Raw genomic sequence first — 26,383 nt, 5'->3', positions numbered from 1 at the left:
ATAGGCCACTACCTTCACTTTTAAATGGCTTCAAAGAGATCTTTTATTAGCATGCATTAAAGACTCCACCAAATTGCCTAGTTTTGATGTGACACTTATTTTTGGCTTCAATAAGTGAAACAAAAAGACTGGATATAGGAACCCAACAAAAATTCTTTTTAATTTCCTTTGGGAAAGTATTTTGTCAAACTAAAGTTCAAATGTTGCATTTGGGACTCAGATGCAACTTTTTTTCTCAATTCCCAAATTGCATCAGGATCCATGGTAAAAGTTTTAAAATTTTAAAAAATATATTTAAAAAAAAAAAAATCTATCTAGGACATGTAGCCAAGTGATAGGAACCCCAAAGAAAGAGCTACTACCACTAGAGCAGCAGTATCAATAGTAATAGATCCTTGCCTGCTCTTCAAGCACATCAAACAAAGAGTTGCATATCAGTTCTTATGGAAAAACAAGAAATATTTTACTTCAGAGTTCAGAAAGGCACCTTTTTTCGATAAAAATAGGGTCTCAGAATTAAGCTGCAAATCAGAGGTCAATGAACCAAAATGTCCACTAAGCCTCAAACTTTGCCCCTTTTGGTTTTCCTAAGATGGTGGAAGCTAGTTGATGCAGGGGCTGCATCAAGGTTCTGCAGCCATGGAAAAATCAGAAGAGGAAGGAAGAAAGGGGAAGGGAGAAGAGAGATACCAAGGGAAAAACTCACATTCAACTTCAATTCAAATTCATCAACTGCCTACAACATGGCTTTCAGACATGGTTTATAAGAAAGCATCTTAACATGAATTACACATAAACCCCTAAAAGTACGTTACATTACAAATATACCCCTACTTTATTCAAATATTACAAACAAACCCCAAATAAACATAATCCTATACTAATTAATACTAAATATACATAATAAACTACTAACTAAACTCAACAATTCTTTGACCCAACTCTTCTTAATTATTCTCTAGCAAGGATCTTCCCAAGGTCTTGCTGTCCTAAATCAACTCCCCCCAAGTAAGAAAAAATTCAGCCTCAAATTTTGAAATGTTGGAGGATCAAAAGGGAGAAGCAATTTGAAGTACAAAATTATATTTCTGCAGCTGTAGATCCCTAGATCTAAGCTGGACGAGCTTGGGGAAAGGAAGTGCTGAAATGTGGAAAAGAAAACTGAATATTCCACTAACAAATGAAAAAGATTACATTCCCTTTAAATAGATGATAATTTTCATCTAATTACTAGGGATGTTTACAACCTACTGAAAATAGAATATCTTATTTAAAATGGACAACAGTAAAATAAGAAAGACTATCTACAAAATCGGGTAACATGCTACCCAAATCCCCTAGGATTATGGAACCAAAATTAGCTAACAAATCAACTAATTTGTTAGCTGTAAATCTCCTAAAGATCAGCCTCTATAAAGGCTGACAGCTATCTAATAATTCTACATTCCCCCTCAAGTTGGGCTGTAAATATTGATTAGACCCCGCTCGGAACTCAAATCATCAAAATTCTTTCTTGGTAGAGCCTTCGTAAGGATATTGGCTGTTTGGAGACATGTAGGCACATACAACATCTTGATTATTCCTTCCTCTATCTTTTATTTTATGAAATGTCGATCAATCTCCACGTGTTTTGTTCTATCATGACGCACTGGGTTCTTTGCAATGCTGATGGCCTACTGATTGTCACAGAACATCTTCATGGGTTCTTCACCTAAAATCTTTAATTCCCTTAGAAGCCTTTTTAGTCATATTCCTTCACAGATGTCGTGTGCCATTGCCCTGAATTCAGCTTCTGCACTGCTTCTTGACACAACTAATTGCTTCTTACTTTGCCATGTAACTAGGTTTCCCCACACATATGTGCAGTACCCAGAAGTTGACCTTTAATCATGCATTGATGCTGCCCAGTCTGCATCATTGAATACTTCAATATCTCTTCTTTGATTCTTCTCAAAAAATAATCCTTTACTTGGTGTTAGCTTCAGATACCGTATGATTCTATAAACTGCCTCATATGCTCTTCATTAGGATTTTTCATGAATTGACTTACCATACTAACAGAGAAGCCAATATCAAGTCGGGTCTGAGACAAATATATAAGTTTTCCAACTAGTCTTTGATATCTGCCTTTATCCACTAGTGCACTGTCTTCCTTGGCTCCTAGTTTGGTTGTTGAATCCATAGGAGTATCTTCTGACTTGCATCCAAGCATCCTAGTCTCTTTCAAAAGATCTAGAACATATTTCATTTAGGAGACAAAGATTCCCTTCCTTGACCATGCCACTTCCATGCGTAGGAAGTATTTGAGATTCCCAAGGTCCTTGATTTCGAATTCTTTAGCTAGAAGAGTTTTGAGACTACTCATTTCCTCCTCATAATCTCTCGTTAGAATGATTTCGTCCACATATACAATGAGGATAGAAATTTTTCCTTCAGGAGAGTATTTAACAAATAGTCTGTGATCTGATTGACATTGAGAATAGCCATACCTCCTAACTACCTTTGTGAGTCTCTTGAACCAGGCTCTTGGGGATTGCTTGAGCCCATATAAAGATCTTCTAAGTTTGCAGACTTTGTTGTGTGTAGCTTGTGTCTTGAATCTAGGAGGAATTTCCATGTAGACTTCTTCAGCTAGGTCTCCATTGAGGAAGGCATTCTTGACATCTAGTTGGTAAAGAGGCCAGTCTAAATTTGCTGCCAAAGATAAAAGGACCCGCACTGTATTTAACTTGGCTACAGGGGCAAATGTCTCTTCGTAGCCGATTCCATATGATTGAGTGAATCCCTTTGCTACCAGCCGAGCTTTGAATCGGTTAACACTTCCATCTTCATTCTATTTCACAGTGAATATCCATTTGCAACCTTCTGGACATTTTCTAGTTGGTAATTCTGTGATCTCTCATGTTCCATTATTTTCTAGTGCACTAATTTCTTCCCAAACAACAAACTTCCATTCAGGTGAATCGAGAGCCTCTTTTATGTTATTAGGAACCTAGATTTTGTCGAGGTTGTCAACAAAAGATCTAAAATTCGATGACAGTCTCACACCTTTTCTCACAGCAATAGGACAATCACTATCATCATTAGTTAACTCATTATGGGAAGTCTCGGGATTAGAGTTACCTGGTGGATTTTTACTTGATCTAGGGCTTGGATCAAACTCTTGGATTTGCTCAAGGGATGCTTGTTGTTCTATCTCCTTTTGGTTCCTTCTCCTCCGTGAATAGATAATCAACTCATCATTTTTTGTTGATTGAATAGTGTCCAAATGCTAATGTTTCATGGGAGATTCTAAGAAGGAATGTGAAGGAGAAATGGAGTCAGTAGTTGGAATAGATTCAGAAATTTGTGATAGTTGAGAAGGGCCAGAATCAAAAGAAGGGTGAGATAACTCCTCAATATCCCAAAGCTGGAATTCCTGTGTAATCTCCCAATGAATTTCAGATTTGGGGTAATATGGTTGTTGCTAAAAAAAGGTGACATCCATGGAGTGATAATATTTTTTAGTAGCTGGTGAATAGCATTTATAACCCTTTTGGTTGGAGAGTACTCCAGAAAAATGCACTTAAGGACTCTAGGATCAAGTTTACCCCGGTGTTGACTATGAACATGAACAAAAGCTGAGCACCCGAATACTTTGAAGGGTATAGTGGAGATGAGTCGAGTATTGGGAAAGGACTGAAGTAGAGTTTGACAGGGAGTTTGGAATTTGAGAACACGAGAGGGCATCCTTTTTATGAGGTGCTTCACCCCAAAAGTGTTTCGGTACATGTGTAGAGAACATGAGGGAGTGAGCAACATCTAGTAGGTGCCAATTTTTTCTTTCGGCAATTCCATTTTGTTGAGGAGTGTCAACACATGAACTTTTGTGTATTATACCTTGACTCGAGATAATCACCAAGAATGGAGTTGAAATATTCTTTGGCATTATCATTTTTCACAATCTGTATTTTTTCTTGGAATTGTGTTTGGATCATGGAGTTAAAATTTTTGAAAATCTGACCTGCCTCTGAATTTTCTTTCATGAGAAATATCCAAGTCTAGTGTGATCATCTATAAAAGATATAAACCAGCGAGATCCATTAATAATATTCTTGATCCTAGATGGCCCCCACACATCACTATCAATCATTGAAAAGGGTTGGGATGCTTTGTAGGGTCGGTTGGGATAAGAGTTGCGAACATGTTTTGAAAATTGACACATCTCACACTGAAAATCATTTGGATTTTTATTTTTGAAGAATGAAGGAAAGAGTTTCTTGAGATATAAGAAATTTGGATGTCCTAACCAATAGTGCCACAACATAATTGCACTATCATTATTAGAACGAAGGACAGAAAAATAACTTGGACTTCTAGACACTAAACAATCGGGTGTTCCTTGAGGAGGATCATTAACCTCAAGAAGATAAAGCCCTAAACACATCTTAGCACTGCCAATTGTCTTCCCCAAATCCAAGACCTGAAATTCACACATATTTGGGAAAAATTTAGTAACACAATTGAGATCCCAAGTGAGTTTACTAATAGACAGTAAATTGCAATCCAAATTTGGTTTGAGTGTTAGGTTCTCTGAAATTTTAACAGAACCTGTACCAGCCACCTTTGAGAGTGAATCATCTGCTATCTTAACTGTTAAATTTTCATAACAAGGACTATAAGTAGAAAAAAAATTTCCATCTCCGATCATATGGTTTGATGCTCCTAAGTCTATAATCCACGAACCTAGCTTCTCCTTTTTAACATTAAGGGCACTTAAAAAATTACCTGTGTGCGCCAAAGAACCGGTACCAACCACAGTAGTAGGGGCTGCTGAAGATTGGCTGAACATTTTCTGCAATAATTCTAGTTGCTCCTTGCTGAAGAGACTGGGACAGTTATTCCCATTAAATTTGTGTCCTGTAATGGGCATGAGGTTGCTATCTGAACTGCTGCTATTACCTGAGACCATGGCTTCCTGATTGGTGGTGACATCTGAAACTAAAGAGGTGGAGTAGCGTCTCCCGGTAGCCATACCGTATTTGGTCATATGGGAAGATTAGGGTTCAGAGGATGCCCTGATACCAAGCTGAAATGTGGAAAAGAAAACTGAATATTCCACTAACATATGAAAAAGATTGCATTCCCTTTAAATAGATGATAATTCTCATCTAATTACTAGGGATATTTACAACCTACTAAAAATAGAATATCCTATTTAAAATGGAAAGCAGTAAAATAGGAAAAACTATCTACAAAATTGAGTAACATGCTACCCAAATCCCCTAGGATTGTGGGACCAAAAATAGCTAACAAATCAACTAATTTGTTAGCTGCAAATCTCCTAAAGAACAGCCTCTAATAAAGGCAGACAGCTATCTAATAATTCTACAGGAAGATTTGCAGCAGAAGGCAGAAAAATTGGGAAGAAATGAGGTATTTTACAGCATATGATATTTATTGACCTTGAGAAAGCATATGATAGGATACCTTGTGAAGTTCCATGGTGGGTTTTGGAAAAAAAAAAGGTGTATGTAGTAGGTATACCGATGTCATTAAGGATATGTACGATGGAGTAATGACTAGTGTAAGGACTATAGATGGAGAAACTAGAGAGTTTCCAATCACCATAGGTGTACATCAATGATTTTCTTTGAGTCCTTATCTTTTTCTTTAGTGATGGACCAATTGACTAAGAGTATACAAAAGGAGGTTCCATGGTATATGTTGTTTGCAGACGATATTGTATTAATTGATGAAACTAAGGACGAAATAGAGGCTGAGTTAGAATTATGGAGAGAAGCTTTGTAATCTAGAGGCTTTAAAATAAGTAGTGTTGGCTTTTTGAGTCCGATCTCTGTTTTGATGCTGACAAACACAAGTGTTTCTTATGTGTGTGTTTTAGTGCGTGAACAGGTATTATTCAGGTCACACATAAGATCAAGAAAACATGGAAGCCAAGGGAGGTCTTAAAGCTCAAATCTAGCGTATTCCATGGAGTCAAAGAGCAAAGAAGGAAGAAGAAGACATATTTCAAGTGTATATGCATTTATTTTTCTATATGATCTGTAATATATTCCATATGCATGCATGATATGTTTGAATGCTCAGTAATGTCATAGATAGACCGTAGGTTAATCAAATGACCTTAGGATGACTTCAGTCGACCGACGCCAAGTTTTTTAAGGTAAATTAATATGCCTAGACCTTAAATAGACCCTAGGTCCCTACACTTAATTTTTAACTGAAACAAGACTTAGGCTTTAGTTTGTGAGGTTTCGGGCAACTGAACCCAAGCAAGTCAAATTGCCTCGGTCGACCGAATGGTTGACTGGTTAACAAGTTTGACTTGGTTCGGGCGACCGAACCAATTGAACTGAGTGTCCCCGGCCGACCAAACCTTTATGCAGTCACTTTTCTCCTTCCCTGAGACCCTGAACTTCACGTTCAAATCACCCTCGCACGACCGAACATGTGAGTTCAGTAAACTGAACTCAGGACTAGGTGACCGAACCTCGGACTTTTGGAAAATCGCCTTAACTTCAGACAACCGAACTTACCCTCAGGCACCTGAACTCAAAACTTACCTTTTCTCTTTGTGAGTGTTCGGGCGACCGAACCTATGGCTCGAGCAACCAAAACTCTCGGGTTGCAAATTTTTTACCAGGGTAATTAAGGTTAAAACTTAATTAAAAAATTTCCAAAATTTCCAATAGGTCCCCAACGGTCATAATTTTTAGGAAACCTATAAATAACCCTTCATTTGTCATAATTAGCAACTTTGATTAGCAATGTTTTCTCTCAAATCTTTTTGTTAATCAAAGTTCCCCTAACTACATTTTCATTTCAAAAATCATTTTGGGGCAAATATTTTTACTCTCCAATAACTCTCTTTTATTTATTTCTTGAAAATCATTTTTACAAGAGAGTGTTTATTTGGGCATTTTTGTTTTCATTCAAAGCTCTATACTCTCATTTACTCTTCACTTTGAAAATCATCTTAATAGTAAGCTTTAAGATTTCTCCACATATTTCCATGGTAAATATGTTGTTGGAGAAACATAGTTTTGCATTCATGCTTTCATTGAAAAATCTTTATAGTGCAAAAATCATTTTGATAAACACACTCGTTCTCTACTGGGCATTATTTCATATCTTTAGAGAATGCATATTTTATGAACTTTATTGTATACATTTTTTCTTGTATGTTTTAGAAGCATTTTCATGTACAAAAATGTTTTTCATGTACTCGTTGGGTTCAGCTCGTTAATTGAACTAAGGAGTTTCAGCCCCGTAAATGAGACTGGTTCGGTTCAGCCCGGAAATTGAACTGGAGAGTCTCAGCCCCGTAAGTCAGACTAGTTCAGCTCAACCTAATAATTGAACTGGGGTTTTCCTCACCCCATAAGGAGAAAATGTAAATGGTTTCTGCTCCACCCGTAAGTGAGCAGGTATAATGGAATCCTTGGGGGGTATGCCCAAGGCAGGGGCGTAGGCTGGTTTGGTCGAACCTCGATAACAAATCTTCTCTCTCTCTCTCTATCTTATTTAAATTCCTGCACTTAAATTTCAGCATGTGTATGAATGTTTGTTTAATGTCATAATTATTTGCATACACGCATTTGATTTAAATAAGATATACTGCGCACGTGTATACTTTCACTGTTAAAATTATTTTACATGCACACGTGTGCATTGAATGGGATATGATATGTGGTGAATCAGTGAAATGCTTAATTCAGCCAAAAGTTTTTAAAACCTAATTCACCCCCCCCCCCCCTCTCTCTTGGGATCACACCAAAGTCAACAAGTAGAAATAAGACAGAATATATGAAATGTAATTTTAGTAATGAAAGGAGGAATATTGGAGACAAAGTTAAACTTGATGATGAAGAAATAAATAGTACTTGTAGATTTCGATACCTTGGATCTATTATGCAAGCTGAAGGAGAAATTGAAGATGATATAATGCATAAAGTTATAATAGGTTGGGTAAAATAGAGAAGTGCTTCAAGTGTGCTCTGAGATCATAGATCACCCTTAAAATTGAAAGGGAAGTTTTATAGGACAGCTATAAGAACAGCTATACTATATGGATCAGAATGTTGGGCGACGAAGAAACATAATATCCAAAAAGTAAAAGTTGCCGACATGAGAATGCTTAGATGGATGAGTAGTATAACATTAAAAGATAAATTAAGGAATGAACATATTTGTGGTAAGTTAGGTGTAACTCTTATAGAAGATAAGATTAGGGAGGGACGACTCAGATGGTATGGACACTTGCAACGTAGGTCACATAGTGCACCTGTGAGGAAAAGTGACTTAGTTACTATGGGGAGCAGTAGAAGGGGTAGGGGTAGACTTAAAATAACTTAGGAAGAGATAGTGAGTAAGGATTTAATATCTTTGAATCTATCAAAAGAAATGGTCCATGATTGCATAAATTGACGGAAAAGAATTCATATAGCTGACCCCACCTAGTGAGACTACGGCTTGGTTTTTTTTTTGCTGTTGTAACGAGGCATAACGGCCCATAATGGAAGCATAACACTCGTTACAACCCATTATGGAAGCGTAACAGCCATTACGGCCATGAATTTTCCCCACACTGCTATAGCAGTCCAAAATGATACCGGCGCTTAGATTTTCTGTTACATAACAGCCGTTGTTTAAAACCATGGCTGATAGACTAAGAGTCAAGAGGTTCTCTAATATTGCAGTGGTTGGACTGTGGAGCCCTAGCACCACTATGCAAGCCTTACAGGCCACAGCTGGACCTCCTAGCCTCAAGAATCATCCCCCCCCCCCCCCCAAACAAAAGCCATCACTAATCCACCACTTCAAAAATATTTTTTCGAACTTTTTTATGAGTCATGCATGTTGCCCACCATCATTCAAGCCCTTGGGTTGTTTTTTGGTTGTTGGACCAATTTTTTATTGAATATGAATGTAGTTGATGATAATATAATTGCATTTTATAATATGTGCAATTGATAATTGACTATGTACAATGCTTATTTCATTTTAAATTAAAATTACTTCAATATTTGTCATCTAAAAGGTAAAAAATGCCTAAAATATATAATTTGTATAGAAAACATGCCTAAATATATATTTTTTATATTAATTAATGTAAACCTGCTGTATTATATCATCAATTTTTCAAAATTGTTGCATTGCCGTGTTGGTATCATGTCGTATCTGTGTCTCATGCCAACATCCGTGCTTCTGCATCAGCAGTCTGTACTTTCTGCTTTACTCCATAGAAATCCTTACCCCTTTGCTCACATACCTCATTCACAGAAATCTGCCCTTCCTGATCCCTGCGGGCAGTCCCACAATCAGCAGCCTCCAACCAGAAATCTGGAAACTCAACAGCAGCAATGCATTCCTTTTCCCTTTCCATTGAGCCATTTGACAGACCCTTGAGGGATCCCTCATCACAATTCAATTTCATCTGCATATTTACTAGATTTTCCATTCTGTTAGCATATTGAGTTGAGTTAATGTTTGGATGATTTGTTACCTCAGAAAAAGATAGTGGAGCATCTTTTGTTGCTTGAAGGAGACGATACAGGACAAGTCACACTCTCAATTTTAGTTCCTGCATTTCTAAAGCACGCTGTGCACTGCATAGTATGGATGTTATTGAGGCTACAAGTGATTACCTCATAATTGGCACTTCTCTTCGCTACTTATATCAGTAAGGGGTATTTGTTTGATGCAGGTGCAGCTTGTCAACATTGTACCATATTTGTTTTTTTTTTTTTGCCTTTTCCATATCAGTTTTCTTAGTTTTCCTTCACTTTCCATTTAATTTTCTTTCATTTCGCCTTACTTTTACTTTTGCTCATTGTCCCTGCATCACTCACCCTTCCGCATTACTGACCTATCTACCCCCATCTCACCTCATTCCACCACTTAATAACATTGCTCAACCCATCATTCCTTTCATCCTTGAAACCAACCCATACCAACTCCTTCAAAGTTCAAACTCATGAAAGATATCGAAACATCAATGAAACTCCTCCATCTATTCAGCTAATCCCATGCAAACCTCCTCAAGTGAAAATGGAGTAGCCCTTCATATTCAGGCTCAAGCCCACTTCCAAAAACTTATCCCTCACCCCATATTAGAGAGCATGGAATTCGGGCCTTGAATTTGTGTGGACTTGGATAAAATGCAATACAAAATTATAATATATTTCATCAAAATCCAACAAAGCCAAATCCAAGGCCTAAAATCCATGTTCCCCAACACAATCTCAAAGCATTCCTAACCACCGCCAAATAACGAGATCTAGATATTTGCCCTCTATTCATCTTTAGCAGGAGATATAAACCTAACATACCATCTCAATAGAAATCCAGAAATTGATACAAACTTACATACCTTAGAAGGCTGTTGATCTCTTCTTACATCCTGCAAATAGATAAATAAATAAATCAGTCAATCAATCCAATCATCAAACATACATAACTAGTTAAGTGAGAAATAATGGGAAGACAATAATTTGTAACTGACATGACCTTAAGGAAAATGAAACAGTATCTACTAATTTACATCTTTTAAAAGTAGAAGTTAAAAATATAAAATATATCATAAGAAAAATTATATGAAGATGACCTAAAACATTTTTCTCGTCCAAGGACACAATAAAGTAATTTTAGACAGCAAATAAAGCCTTGGACATACAACTTAATCTTAATTAAAACCCAGAGATCAGAGTGTGTGCTTGGAGTAACTGCTCCCTGGCATCCCTTTTTATGCCTGAAGAAATTTTCTAATAGAGAGAAAAGAGAAACTATAATCAAAAGAAGAACAAGAATTCCTCGTAAGGAAAAAAAAATGGAAAAGAGAAAAGCCTAACCCAACTAAGTCAAAACCGTTTTCAACCTCTTTCCATTGTAATTGTTTGAACACTTCAAATGAGCTAACTCACATTGACCTTTTGTCACCTTACTCATATACCACCACCAGCCAAACTTCATTCCTTCAGAATCAGACAATAGCCCCATCTTATCCATCAAAGGAAGAGAACTGCAAGATGAAGGTTTCAATAAATGACAGAAGAAAGACTTGGAAGAAAGAGAACCCATCGAATCCCCTAGGCAAGCCTTCATATTGCACCTAATTTGGGGATTAAAATAATCTGTAAACAGTCAGTAATGTAATAAGCTCATCAATCTCTCTTTCAATGAAATTCCTAAAGAAGTGGAAGTCCCACGAAAGAGCATCCTTCCAAAGAAAAAACAAAGAAGCAATCAAGGCATTGTGAACTAAAGACAGTCAAAAATGTTAAGAAGAGGAACCTGCACTGCACGAGAGAGAGAGAGAGAGAGAGAAACTGAACAGGAATTCTGGATTCAAATCAACAGCTGCTTCATACATTACATAAACCACTATTATACACCCAACATTACAACTAACAAGTAATTACAAAACAACCCAACGAAAACATATACTGAAAAATAAATCAGAAGTACCTAAAATACATAAACCCAAATTAACTAAACTTCTAAAATATCTAAATTTACTAATTTAAAATAAAATCCTTAATTTCTACATCTTCAAACAAAATATAGTCAACTAGAATAATTTGCAACAAATCCTCCATCACTCCTCCTCAAATGGCCTCTCCAACCAAGACATTTATGCATCCAAAATAAGACTCAACTTCAACCCCTCAATAATTGGCCTTCCTAATTCTTCCTTAGTGAACAAATAATTATAATCACTGGTCTCTTCTGCTACTATCCTAACATCAGTCACAATTTCCTTAGTCCCCTTAACTTCATCTCCCTTGTATAATTACACATCATTTGCCTTCACTACCTTATGAAAAATCTTTGAATTGCAGTTCCCCTCCCCTTTCTCATTTAAACTTGTTTTTTTCCGCCAACTCCTAACATCCTTTTAAAGAAGAGTCACTGTGTCATTCTTCAGCCTCACTTGCCAAAGATAAGTCTCCTCTCCAAACCCCACCCCCCCTCTCCCCCCACTCTATCCACACATTCAGCTCACTCAAAATACTCACTTTTTTTTTACTCCAACATCTCCAAACACTTCTACATTTCATTTTTTAACACTTTTTTTATTTAAAAAAAAAATGTACTAGAAATAGAAATTACAACCTAGACAAAGATAGAGAAGCCCTCCAAAAATTAAAAAATCAAAATAAAAAGCAGAAGAAAATAAAAATAAAATAAAAAATTAACAAGAATTAACCCTCTTTAATCCCTTCTTTGCCTAACTTTTACCACCATTGAGTTGAACTTTGTTTCATTGAGGATCAAACAGCCATACACCCATCTTATCCATTACTTGCCAGCTTCTAAATCCTCCCAAGAAATCTCCTTGACAGTGGTAGCCAGAATTCCATCCTTATACTGTTGCTTCTTATCTATTTCACCATCCACAAAAATAGAAATCCCCTCTGATCCTTGCATCAGAGATGGAGCCACGTATGATAACTCCCCAAGTAACTCAGAAGAGTCAAAACCATATTCATAATGTTCCCAAATCTCATCCAAAAGCAAACCCCCCATCACAATCACACTCATTAAGGACTTTATATCATTATCCAACAGATTCCTCCATTTCTTCTTTTCCTTAGCTTCACTAACCTTCTCACTAGTTGCACACTTCTGAAAATTTGGATCTTCCACAATACATAAATTTCCTTCTGTCTATCTCCTAAAAAGCTTTGGCACTATCCCACCGGAATACTCTAATTTCTCTTCAAATCTTCTCCTCATTTCCACACTCATTTGAACCGCCTTCCAACGAGCATAAACCTTTTTGCCAATAAACTAACCCGACATGGTTCCCATACCAAAAGATTCTGCCCTCAAACCATCATTTTCCCTTGATCTTGTCCACACCAAGCTTCTAAATCCTTCATAATAGCCCCCTTTTCAACAGCCATCACTGGAGACTCACTGGTTGTCCCCTCTGCATAAGTTTCCTCTCACACTAAAGGTGCAGCAACATCAACGAAACTACCAGATCTAATTGATTAGAGTCTTGATTTTTACCTACTCTTGTCCTTCAAGCCTAGCTGAATCAAAATCTCTTCCCAGTGAAGCAGAGTTAGCCATCTGCCCTTACTCCAGCTGTGAAACAGAAGACAGGAATTGGGCCTGCTTCAGAGAAGGAACTGAGGGCCTGATTGATATAAGGACAAACTTGCCAAGCAGGATGTAAAATGGACCTGCTACGGTACCTTGATACAGGTTAAAGTTTTAGGCCTGGGCCTGAATTGGAGGCCTATTTAACTTTATCTTATCTTGGGCACAAAGCGCCTGGTTAACTCCCAACTGGGCTCACACTAGAGCTCAATCGAGACCTAAACCTGAAGAAACTAGATTAGCCAACAAATGGACAAAATCTAACGCAATAGTGAGAGACCCAGGCCCAGACCAGCTCATCTTAAACCCCTGGATTGCCTCCTGCAGATATAGGGCAGAAGCCAACCTCTTCACCTTGTTGTTCCAATTGTCCCACATCATTTTCAGTTGTCTTCTGCTGCAGATTCTCACCATAATTTGTACAAAGATGCTCTTTCTCTGGCAACTCAACTTCCTTCCAAGGCTGAGATGCTCACCGCCTAGCAACAGATGCTCCATTCAGCTATTTTCATTACCTGAATCCACCATTAACATACAAGCTCTCTTGCAAAACACCTCCAACCTTCACAAGCACCATCTAATATGAAAATGGAGAATTTCTTCTGATTCCACCCCACCCTAATTCCAAGTACCTACTCTTCCTCTCAGCCCAACCACCAACCAATAATCCACCTTCCCATATCTCATTTTACAAGAAAAACTCCCCATCCATCCAAACACTGTAGACAAACCATCAAGGAAGCACTGCACCGCCAAAGAAACCGTAACCCATCAATCGCAAAGAGGGTTCCTTTCGAACAACAAAAGGAAACCACTCTCCCCTACTCTCCCTATACGCAAATCGAAGGATTTCCCCTCAATCTGGATAGTCCAATGAGAGCCACCTTCTCTCATGGCAAGCAGAAGTCGTGATCAAGCACAAACCAGACAAAGCGAAGGGCTACGTAAAAAGAAAGAGAGGGGTAAGAGGGGGAGCACGTCCATTATTTCATCCAATTTAGCTTCTTCATACACCTAAAGCCTATCCAACCAACAACCTCCCAACTACTCCAAGTCTCCTTAACCAAATTACAAAAACCATGGAGATCCATCCAGATGTTCTCAAACCAAAAAGGAGTAAGGCCCATCTAACCTTTCTAGATTCCAGCCAAACAAGAAAGTGATCTAAAACAGGCATACCTAGTAACTTTTGAGTGAGATCACAAAATGCATCCTCCCACTTTTTAGAAAAAAAAGGCAACTATCTAATCTACTAGCTACTAACATTTCCCCCTACTGACCAAGTAAATGAAGCATTCTGGAATGGGATATCTCTCAAGAAATGCTCTCTAATGAAGCCATCAAAAAACTACAATCTAGACAAAACCCCCCACCACCTATTTTTAAGACGAGAGTCTCACTACATTAAAGCTACCCACCGAACACCCATCTAGGATAACACAACCAACATACAGTCCCCAACTCCCAAAACAAGGATCTAAAGGTAGGTTTAGAAGGACCAAACCAAAGTAAACCACACTTGTCCCCTTCCCTCCCCCTCCAACATCACTGACAGAGAAAAAACAAAAAACAAAAAACAAAAAGTGTACACCAAATTAGCCACATATGTGTCTCAAATAAGCAAAATACCTCCACAATTCCCTCAAGAGGATAAAATAGCCAAATCTTTACCTCTACCTGGCAGAATCTCGCTAATAATGTCCCCACCTACACATCATAACTTTGTCTCCTGTAATAGTAAAACATCATGAGAGTATCTAGACACCACTCCCGAAACAAATCCCCTTCTTATAATCTCCTAACCCTCTAACTTCCAACTTACTAACCTCATATTTTAACAATCCAAACTCCCTTCTTTACAATCTCCCTACCCTGTAGCACTCCAACTCATAAACCTCATACTTTATCAATTTTAACCCCATACCCATACCAAACTATCTCAACACACCCCCCCCCCCCCCCCAAAAAAATAAAAAATAAAAAACAAAAACACTTGAAGATTTGACATTTAAGTCTGGCAAAACAGCTAATCTAACCTCCTTCCCTAAAGGACTCACCACTTTAAACCCCGTCTTCTCCATAAGGCCTTGCAAATCTCAATTGTCTCTCTTACCCCTTAAAAAACAAAAAGTAAAATCCTCTCCCCCTTTAGCTTCCTCCCTTTGGCACATAAAAAATATTCAATAGATTAGGTCCACAGTCACAAGAATGGGAAGAAAGCTTTTCAAAGGCTTACATCCCCTTGAGCTATCTTAGCATAGATCACTTGAGATTTACCCAAACTCTTCTCAAAGCTACCCTTAGTACCAATATAAGCTAAATTTGAGTTAAATGAAACAATGGCCAAAGAGACTTCAACTACAGGGTTTTGAAGACATGCAACTTCCTTCAAATGGCAAGCTCCAACTTATGCATTCTCAAAGATTCCCCCAGAGTCAACTATCCCTCAACCCCCACCCCCATCAAAAAAAGGAAAAAAATCACATTCCTCTTATCTTTAAAAGATTCCTTATTATCATATTCATCTTCTTGTAACCATGGGTTAAATTTGTTGATCCGGACTCACTCATACTGTCAAACTCATCATCCCCTCCTCACCAACATGCGGGACAATGGAGAATCACAACCATCATCCCCCAACCTGACCTATTTCCCCTTTACATTCATATCATCTTTCTATTTCCTCGAATTCTCTCGTCTTATCTTCTCTGATTTTTATATTATCCTGAGCTGAAAATTCAAAGCCTTCAACATTCCCTGAAATTCCTCTATGCCCTGTGGCACAAACCTATTATCATCAAAACATCAGGGAGATGAATCAGTTTACTCTTCCCTTTCGTTCCCATATCAACTTTCAATAACTATTGACCCCCGATGAATCAGTTTACTCTCCCCTTTCATTCCCATATCAACTTTCAATAACTATTGAACCCCTTGTACCTTATGGGTTGCAACTCTCAACTATCACATACCACCCCTTCTTCCAACCCACTGTAACGTAGCTTATACAAACCCCCCCTCCAATTTCTTTTTCGGGATAAGAGTCTTCAACATTAGGCTTCATTTTGGCAGCTCAAACATAATTTCAATTTGCCTCCAGCCCAATCCCTCATTTTAGAATTCTTCAAATGCAGGTCTGGCTTTAAAAGCTCTCACGCTCAGGCTGCAAGCCCAAAACCCTTATTAACCTTTTCAAGCTGTGAGTCTGTGGCTGATTCCACACAAGGTCTTAAATTTCGATTTCGACTCAAATTTCGAAGCTCCAAAAGTACGGAAATTTCGATGGAAATTTCGATTTCGATTTCAATTTTAAAAAATAACGGAAATTAGTAGTAAAGCATGTAATTCTTTGTGAAACTTTATAAATGGTTAACAAACATAATAATATAAGTTTTAGGACTAATATATTACAAATTAAATACATCTATGTTTTGTATGAGGTGGAAAAGTTGTAAAATAGTATGTGTATCAAACATATTTGTAAGATAATATACATTAAACATATTCAATTTGTACAAATGAAATTCATAAATCATTTAAATATTATTTATTATACAGATAATGATGATTTAGTCATGAATGTTTAAATAAAATGTTACTGTAAGTTTATTTTTTCATATAATTTCAAAAGCACTTGTAATAATCTTTCGTTTTGATAAAATAAATAAAATAAATTAAGATAAAAATTTCACTTCACTCATAAATTTCTCATTTGAATTCTAACAAAATTTCATCATATAGTTAAAATTTTGACAAGTTTCGCTAAAATTTTAAGATTTCAATAAATTTCAGAGAATTCGTTGAGATTTCGATGGAAATTATGCAAGACAGAAATCGACTGCCATTTCGATTTCGAGGGTGACAGAAATCGAAAATTTCGACAAAATTTCGACAATTTTGTGGAAATTTAAGACCATGTTTCCACCAACTCTGACAGGCTAAAGTTGACATGCCCCACTTAAATTATTAAACAGCCCTACCCACCATAATTTCTCCCAACATTATCTCTGACCTTCAGCAAATCCCAGGAGAACTTAAAATTCAAATTCCTAAGAGATTCTTCCCCAGCAAATCTCTCCTTCAAACTGTAGTCTCCAGCAGCATTCTCTTCCACCAGCTGCAGATTCTGGCCAAACTATCTGGCAATGTTCCATCCCCTCTCCAATTAATTCCCAGTTTTGAGAATAGCCACATATGAAAGCTTGTTTTCTGATCTCTGAAACACAGACACCTCCATTTGAACTTTCCATAGTATGGAAAGAACCATGGTCCCTGCATTTGAACACCACCACTACCACCCCCCTGGCAGGTGCCAATTGACCCCTCCTTGGCCCTTCGAGATTTCATCCAATTTTATGAAAAGCTTCCACCACCCAGACGCTTCTTCCCCATTGAGAATTCTCAGGGAAAACCTTCTCCCTGATACAAAAAATTTCTCAATTGACATCAATTTCCCTATATTACTTTCAAGAACACCACTAATATGATTCCATTTTGAAATCTCAAATTCTTAATTCCATAGATAAACAATTTTTTCTAACCAGAATTGCTGAAATTGATCTTACCCAAATAAGCTCACTCACCCTACTCGACAAGATAACTTTGACCATTTCATAGAAGCACTAAATCCCAAATAAATTCAGAAAAGATTAATTTGAGATAAACAAAATTTGCTGAAAATCAATAGATTTCCCAGTTTGATTATCATGCGTCAAGTCCCCTTGTTAGCTCTCTTCTCCTTTTTACTGTAAATTTGACTAATGTATTCTCAATATAGGGATTAGTATGACACATGTGACAGCCTGGCAGGTATTTCTATAATTTCTAATTTGAAATTAGTATTCCAGTAGCTAGACAAGAATATGATTTACTTGATTTGTAATTAGTTGAATCACTTTCCAAATTTAGAAAGCCTTAAAGTTAAAGGGAAAAATGATATTCAAAAATAAGATATATTAGTATAGGGGAGAAATACAAAAGGTAGGACAAGTTATCCTCTTAAAAATATCGGAAGAAGTGCAAAATGTCCTCCAGAATAATAAAAGCAAAAATTACATCAAAGCAGCCATCCAATCACACTATAAGTATCCAAAGAAATATCCCCAAAAGAACCACAAGAAAGAGCTCAAAGTGAGACCAAGTACACTACTCAATCCCAAAGAAAATTAGGATTGAACTTATCCCTAAAAATAGTCCCGTTCCTCTCAGTCCACAACAACCAGAGAATGGCAAACCAAGCTCACCCAACAACCAATTACAATGGGGAAAGAGGTGGATATTATCCTCCCAGGAACATTTACATGTCACATATGTCTGAACTAAAGACTTATAATGTCCCCTCACATCATTAGAATTCTATTTAAAACCAAAACACAAGTCAAGACATCAACTTATGAAGGAACCTTTGCTAGCTGAACAATTCTACCCAAGGGAAAAACAAAAAGAAGCAGTGGCCTAACACGTGCATGAAGAATGATTTAAAAAGAGAAAAAAAGATCATCAAAATCCCATTTCCAAATCCTCGCATCTAACCTGGAATGAGTAGCAAAGGGAGCAAAAATCTCCACTCGTTGTGCAAGCTCTTCCACTTCCCAATAATTAAAGCTTCTAAATAAATTTTTTTAAGATAACAAAAGAAATTTATTGCGAGGGAGAAGATGAAAACAGGAATAGGACAAGAAGTTCAAAAGGAAAAACAGAAAACACAAAGAAACTAGAAAAATATAAATTAACAGCTTACTTGTTATGAAAGCTCCTCTTTAACCTCCCTGTAACCCATCCAACGCCCCCCCTCCAAAAAATATTTATATATATACACAGAAAAAAAAAATCATAAAAGGAGAACTTCATATTGTTCAAGCCATCTGTCGATTCTTCTTTCTAGCTAAGGTTTTCTCTGGATTACAAGATTTCAATTCTAATCCGGCTATGCAACCAACTTCAAACCCATCTTGTCAGATATATTGTTATCATCAACACCAAATCTCCCCTTCATAACTTGAGGAGTAGGTAACAACCATCACATAAATCAAGATTATTCCGCATTCCCTAGGCCATCAGAACAATTTTTTTCCTGGCTTCTGCCACTGCTTTTCCAACTTCAACTGACCACCTTCATTAAAAATTTAGGTCCAATCCAGGTCACTTTTTTTATGTCTCAAGGCAGGAGAGATGCCATCAAAGGATAATCCATATTGCGACCACACTGTAAATGCAACTAATCAGCCCTTCACCAGAGACATAAACATTACCAAACTCACTCTTCTCAGACCCATTGCTCCAATATTAACCCTCAAGACCTTCACCCTGTTACCTTCCTTCTCTCCAGAAGAACCACACTCTACCAACTGAATCTCCACAACTGAGAAACTCTCATCACCATTCCTTGGACAGCTTCTTTCATACATGAATCAGTGCTATCATCTTCCCTTCCAACAAGAAAAAAATAACGCTATTAAATCCCTAATCGAGTAATATTTCTCCAAGCCGTTTACTTCACAGAACTGCCAGCCTTGAAATCAGCCAGCACCCAGCTTATCACCATTTACCAGCTTCTCCACTTCCTTTACTCCTGATGTTGTGACTCCCAAATACAAAAAAACCAGGGGTGTTCAACAACCTGGCCAACCCAACCAACCCAAACCGAACCAACCTAAAAATTTGATTTCAAATGGTTTACGAGTCAGTTGGTGATTTCTATTTTGCATAACCCAATCATATGGGTCGGTTTGCAGGTTTAGCGTCTAATCCACCCGACCCAACCCGACCTGCCTCTTTTTGTATATATGCCTACAATTACTCAAGACTTACGAAAGATGCTTAAGATGGACTATGAGATGAGGCACATGTGTTTTGGAATGTTTTAATTTTCACGTTTTCAATTTTATTTCTGTTGTAGTAATGCTTATGGATATGATGTTTTATTCATTTTGGTTGTTAATGTTATGCGTGTTATAAAATTGACATATTTTTTCATTTTTGATTTTTGTTGTTAATGGTATGCATGTTAGAAAATAGACACAATATTTTTTTATTAGTTTTGGAGCCTTATTTATATTGCATTATTAATGTAAAATTGAAAAGTACTTAGTGTGTTGCTCATACTATCATATTGACACTACCGTTTTTTTTTTTTCATAAGGAGTCTATTAATTTAATATATTTAATTTGAATGAAACTAGTTTAAGGAGTGTTTTCAATGTAACATATGTTATTATACAACAACAACAAAACCAAGCCTTAATTCCCACTAGGTGGGGTCAGCTATATGAATCCTTTTCCACCAATTTATGTGATCATAGACCATTTCTTTTGACAGATTCAGGGATATTAAATCCCTACACACTATCTCCTTCCCAAGTTATTTTAGGTCTACCCCTACCCCTTCTACTGTCCCCCACAGTAACTAACTCACTCTTCCTCACTGGTGCACTATGTGGCCTACATTGCAAGTGTCCATACAATCTGAGTCGTCTCTCCCTCATCTTATCTTCTATAGAAGTTACACCTAACTTACTGCGAATATATTCATTCCTTAATTTATCTTTCAATGTTATACCACTCATCCATCAAAGCATTCTCATCTCAACAACTTTTACTTTTTGGATATTATGTTTCTTCATCACCCAACATTCTGATCTATATAGCATAGTTGGTCTTATAGCTGTCCTATAAAACTTCCCTTTTAATTTTAAGGATATCCTGTGATCACAGAGCACACTTGAAGCACTTCTCCATTTTACCCAACCTACTTTAACTTCATGCATTACATCTTCAATTTCTCCTTCAGCTTGCATAATAGATCCAAGGTATCGAAATCTACAAATGCTATTTATTTCTTCATCATCAAGTTTAACTATGTCTCCAATATTCCTCCTATCATTACTAAAATTACATTTCATATATTATGTCTTATTTCTGCTTATCCTAAAGCCTCTAGATTCCAAAGCTTCTCTCCATAATTCTAACTCAACCTCTACTCCGTCCCTAGTTTCATCAATTAATACAATATCATCTGCAAACAAAATACACCATGGAACCAAGGTCTTAAATTTCAATTTTGACTCAAATTTCGAAGCTCCAAAAGTACGGAAATTTCAACGAAAATTTCGATTTCGATGTCAATTTCGATTTCGATTTGAAAAAATAATGGAAACTAGTAGTAAAGCATGAAATTATTTGTGAAACTTTAGAAATGGTTAACAAACATAATAATATAAGTTTTAAGAGTAATATATTACAAATTAAATGCATCTATGTTTTGTATGAAGTGGAAAAGTCGTAAAATAGTATGTGTATCAATCGTGCTTGTAAGATAATGTACATTAAACATATTCAGTTAATGCAAATGAAATTCATAAATCATTTAAAAATTATTTATTATACAAATATTGATAATTTAAACATGAATGGTTAAATAAAATATTACTATAAGTTTATTTTTTTATATAATTTCAAAAGCACTTTTGATAACCTTTTGTTTCAATAAAATAAATTAAAAGAGAAATTTCACTTCACACTTGAATCTCTCATTTGAATTTTGACAAATTTCATTGCATAGTTAAAATTTCAACAAATTTCGCTAAAATTTTGAGGTTTCGATAAATTTTAGATGATTCGTTGAGATTTCGAGGGAAATTATGCAAGACGGAAATCGACTGCCATTTCGATTTCGAGGGTGATGGAAATCGGAAATTTCGATGGAAATTTCGACAATTTCGTGGAAATTTAAGACCATGCATGGAACCTCCTTTTGAACACTCTTAGTCAGTTGGTCCATCACTAAAGCAAAAAGATAAGGACCCAAAGCAGATCCTTGATGTACACCTATGGTGATTGGAAATTCTCTAGTTGCTCCATCTATAGTCCTTATACAAGTCATTACTCCATCATACATATCCTTAATGAGATCAATATACCTACTACATACACCTTTTTTCTAAAACCCACCATAGAACTACCCTAGGTATCCTATCATATGTTTTCTCAAGGTCAATAAATATCATATGCAAGTCCCTCTCCTTTTTCCTAAACTTTTCCATTAATCTTCTTAAAAGATATATAGCTTCTGTGGTAGATCTCCCGGGCATAAAACGAAATTGATTTTTTGAGACCTTCGTTTCTAACCTTAATCTTTGCTCAACTACCCTTTCCCATAGTTTCATCGTATGACTCATAAGTCTTTTTACGATAGTTATTACAAATTTGAATATCTCCTTTATTTTTGTATATAGGTATTAAAGTACTTTTCCTCCATTCATCTGGCATTTTCTTATTTTTTATAATTGTATTAAATAAATTAGTAAACCATATAATTCTGCTATCACCTAAGCATTTCCAAACTTTAATTGGGATGTTATCTGGTCCCATTGCTTTCTCATTTTTCATCCTTTTAGGTGCAAACTTAACTTCGTTAACTCTAATTTTGTGAACAAATCTCATATTTTTAGTCTTTTCCATTTGACAATTCTAAATTTAAGTTTAAACCACCAACCCGCTATATATTCAAGCCAACCAAAACCGCATCCTCAACAGTTCAACTTAGAATTGACTTCTTGCCAAACTTCCCTTACCACCACCTGCTAATGATTACTCTCAACTACCTGCCAGCTTCAAACTTACCCAACTGATGTGTCCTCCGGCTGCATGATGATCCTGCTGCTGCCTGACATGCTACCTGACAGTAGAACTACTTTCTTGTTCACAAGATATCCTTCTATTTAAATCATTAGTCTGGCTCAACGGCGGATCGAGAGTAGGGGCAATAGCCACCCCCTCGTGCAAACAAAAGTTCCAAAAATTACTTAAATATTATTATGAGTCAAAAATTTTCCAACCAACATTACAGTCCATCCCCACCTCCAATTTGTCTTACTTTCTACTAGATTATAGGGGAAGTACAATTAAAGATTCACAAAAATGTGTACAAAATATTTTTCACTTTTTTCTATTTACATTGATTACTTTTTTTATAAGAAAAAGAATTATATTAACAGTTCAGAAAGTAGAGCAAAGGGAGAACAAGATATCCTCCCAGGAATAGATTGAAATACAGCCCACTCAAGTTCTCAAAAACATAATTTGCTTCAACTTCAGCTCCTTCGACACCTGTATGCTTTAACGATCTCCTCCATAATGTGCTATTATGAGATTCGGAGAGGCCACAAATATGGCCCAAACAAACACTTTGATTTAATAATGATTAATTGATAGTACTGAAAATCAACAACTTTTTTAAAATAATAATTTTACAAATTTTTTTAAATTTTCATGGAAAGACTAGGCATAAAAAATTGGATTTATAGTTTAGCCACATGATATTTTGGTAACATGTTTGTTCTATCTAATTTATCATTTGACGAATCCCTTTTATTCTATTTTAGTTTACTGTATACACACTTGTTTTCCTACAGAGTGCATAGTTCACCTTTTCAATTTACCTCCATTTTTTAACTTCTTTTTTCTCATTCTTGTTGATAGAAAAAGAAAATATATCATTAAAGATAAGAGAATGCACAGAAAGGAGTATAATAAATATTTCTAGGAAGAAAAAAAAGATTACAAGCAAAATAACACAGCCTTCCACTCACTATAAATCAGAAAAACACACCCCTTCCAAGCACCCTGCTACAAAAGCCCATAACAAGACCACATACTGAATCTTATCCCATAGCAAAGGCAAAGATACGTGCTTTTTCTCCAACCATATGCTCCAAACAGCAAAGATCCCAAACCTCCACAAAGCCAAACCATCTCCACTCCTATCCAAAGCTGTAAAGGAAATAACCGACAAATCCTCTTAACAAATGTGGGCAAACCCAACCCTCCAAAAAGATACCAGAAGAACTTATTCACACCCTCTTAGTTGCCTAATAGCACAGTTGGTCTTATAGTTGTCCTATAAAACTTACCTTTTAATTTTAAGGGTATTCTACTATCAAACAACACACCCAAAGAACTTCTCCAATTTACCCTCTATTTTAACTCTATGCATTACAGCTTCTTCAATTTCTCCATAAGCTTCTAAAGTAGAGCCAAGGTATGTGCTATTAATTACTTGACCGTCAAATTTAATCTTTTCTCCAATATTCTTCCTACTGACTAAAATTACATTTTATATATTCTCTCTTATTTCTACTTATCTTAAAACAAATAGATTCTAAAACTTCTCTCCATGGTTCTAACTTAAATTTTACTCCACTTTTAGTTTCATCAATCAAGACAAGATCATCTACACCACGGAACATTTAAGTTCTTCCATCATTCATGCAAAAAAGGGGAGGTCTCATAGCAAATACATGATGCACACCTACTACAATTAGAAAGTCTATAGACTATCCATCTATAGTACTTGGACTATCATTACTCTATCGTACATATCCTCAATGACATCAATATACCTACGCAAACTCCCCCTTTTTTTACAAAACTAATGGAACTTCCCTAGGTTTCTTATCATAGGCTTTAGCAAGTCCCTCTTCTTTTTCCTAAACATTTCCATTAAAAGATATATAGCTTATGTAGTTTATCTCCCAAGCATAAAACCATAATGATTTTTTGAAACCCTCATTTCTACACTTACTCTTTGCTTAATCACCCATTCCCAAAGTTTCATTATATGACTCGTATGCTTAATTCCACGATAATTATTACAATTTGGAATGTTTCTTTTATCTTTTTTATATATGTATTAAAGTACTTTTCCTACATTCCGCTTTTTCTTTGTTCTTATAAATTTGTTAAATAAATTAGTTAACCAAGTAATTCCATTGGACCATCATCACCTCAATTGGGATGTCATCTAGTGTATAGATTCTCTACTTTTCATTACTTTTAATGCAAACTTAACTTCACTCACTCTAATTTTGTGCATAAATCTCAAGGTTTTAGCTTTTTCCTCATTTGCCAATTCTAAATTAAAGCTTGGTTTACATTAATTGCTTATTGAAATAACTTTTTTATCTTTCTTGTAAATCTTATTCTTTAAGGAAGACACTATCATCCCCATTTTTATGCATTTTATATTACCTAGGTCCTTCCTCTTTCTTTCTCTAATTTCTAGCTCTAACAAGTTTAAATATGTATCTTTCCCCTTCATTTGTATCTAGTCTGGTATATAAATTATTATATGCTCTCTATTTAGCTTCAATCCCACACATACCAACATTAGTAAATGCAATTAAGTCCTATTATATATTAATACTAACATGCTTTTGAGAGCATTTATTTCTGGTATTGAATCTGCATTTGGATGAAATTCAATTTTCCATGCAAAATTAAATCAGGGTCTGAATTCCAAGTTTCCAAACACAAGGTTAAAAAAAAAAATCATATCCTTCCACGCCATATTTTATTTTTAGTTCTCTTGGATTGAGGTAATAGTTGAGGTAATAGGCTAATAGCCAATATTGAACGTGTACTTTACCTGAACTAAACTCGCAACATTTACCATTTAATTTTTTAGGGATTAAAATTAAGCAAGTAGCTTAAATAATTCGTCCAATATTGTCAAAAGGTGTACTGAAAATTACAGAAAATATTCACACAAAAAAAAAAAAAGCAAAATTAGCTTTGAACAGAGGAAGAAATTGAATGGAGCTCACCGAGTTCCATTTTTTCTTCCATTTCTCACATGAAGTCGGTGTGGAATGGAAAGGAGCGAATTGGGTTGACGAGGAATGGGTAGCAAACGCATTTCTGAAAATCAAGACGTTTCGCCACTTGGGTAATACTTGCATATCTATGAATCTAGAAGGAGAACGGAGATTAGAGAGGAGTGTCCTTCCGCCCTTTTTTTCAATACATAAAGCACTCTTGCAGCGAGAAAAGCACGGGGTTTGTGCGGCAGAGAGACGGGCTCTCTCTCTCTCTCTGTCTCTCGCTGTTTACGTGTTTACCTCGCAAGAACTTCGACTGTACGCAGGTGTTTAGCACACCTCTGTATGTGCGGCACAGAGATCGGGCCTCTAACGTCTCCGACCTATCCGCCAGTCTCCCTCGGTCCAGGCCGCAGGGCTGCGCAAACATCGTTATAACCCGATAGACCAGACCGAAAGAAACCAATTAGGTTCAAACAAGTCGGTTCCATACCGGTCTGATTCGATTCAATTCGGTTCAGAAAAATAATCAAATGTAGTTCGGTTTGGTCAACGGTCCGTTTGGTATATGATTTTTATTTTATACTCTTTATTCTATTTTTAGAATAAAAAATAAATTACAAAAGTACGTTAATTTACGTTGTTAATTTTTTTGTTTTTATTATAATTTTTAA

At 36.2% G+C, this 26,383-nt stretch overlaps 1 protein-coding gene across 1 annotated transcript in view; it reads right to left on the bottom strand.

Annotated features, from left to right (window-relative positions):
• The window catches only part of LOC131165521 (uncharacterized), a 45,693-nt gene extending 19,541 nt beyond the window's left edge, over positions 1–26,152 (bottom strand). Inside the window, exons 1-3 of the mRNA XM_058123415.1 lie at positions 26,010–26,152; positions 25,716–25,852; positions 10,376–10,405 (exon numbers count right to left, since the gene is read on the bottom strand). Coding sequence (XP_057979398.1) covers positions 10,376–10,405; positions 25,716–25,852; positions 26,010–26,139 — 297 coding nt within the window. The 5' untranslated portion in view covers positions 26,140–26,152. The remainder of the gene's footprint in view (positions 1–10,375; positions 10,406–25,715; positions 25,853–26,009) is intronic.
• Positions 26,153–26,383: the final 231 nt, after the last annotated feature.

Source organism: Malania oleifera, chromosome 1, assembly GCF_029873635.1.
Source record: "Malania oleifera isolate guangnan ecotype guangnan chromosome 1, ASM2987363v1, whole genome shotgun sequence".
NCBI classification, from domain to species: domain Eukaryota; kingdom Viridiplantae; phylum Streptophyta; class Magnoliopsida; order Santalales; family Ximeniaceae; genus Malania; species Malania oleifera.
The sequence above is the reverse complement of the archived record's forward strand: the minus strand, read 5'-3'. Positions and strand labels throughout refer to the sequence as shown.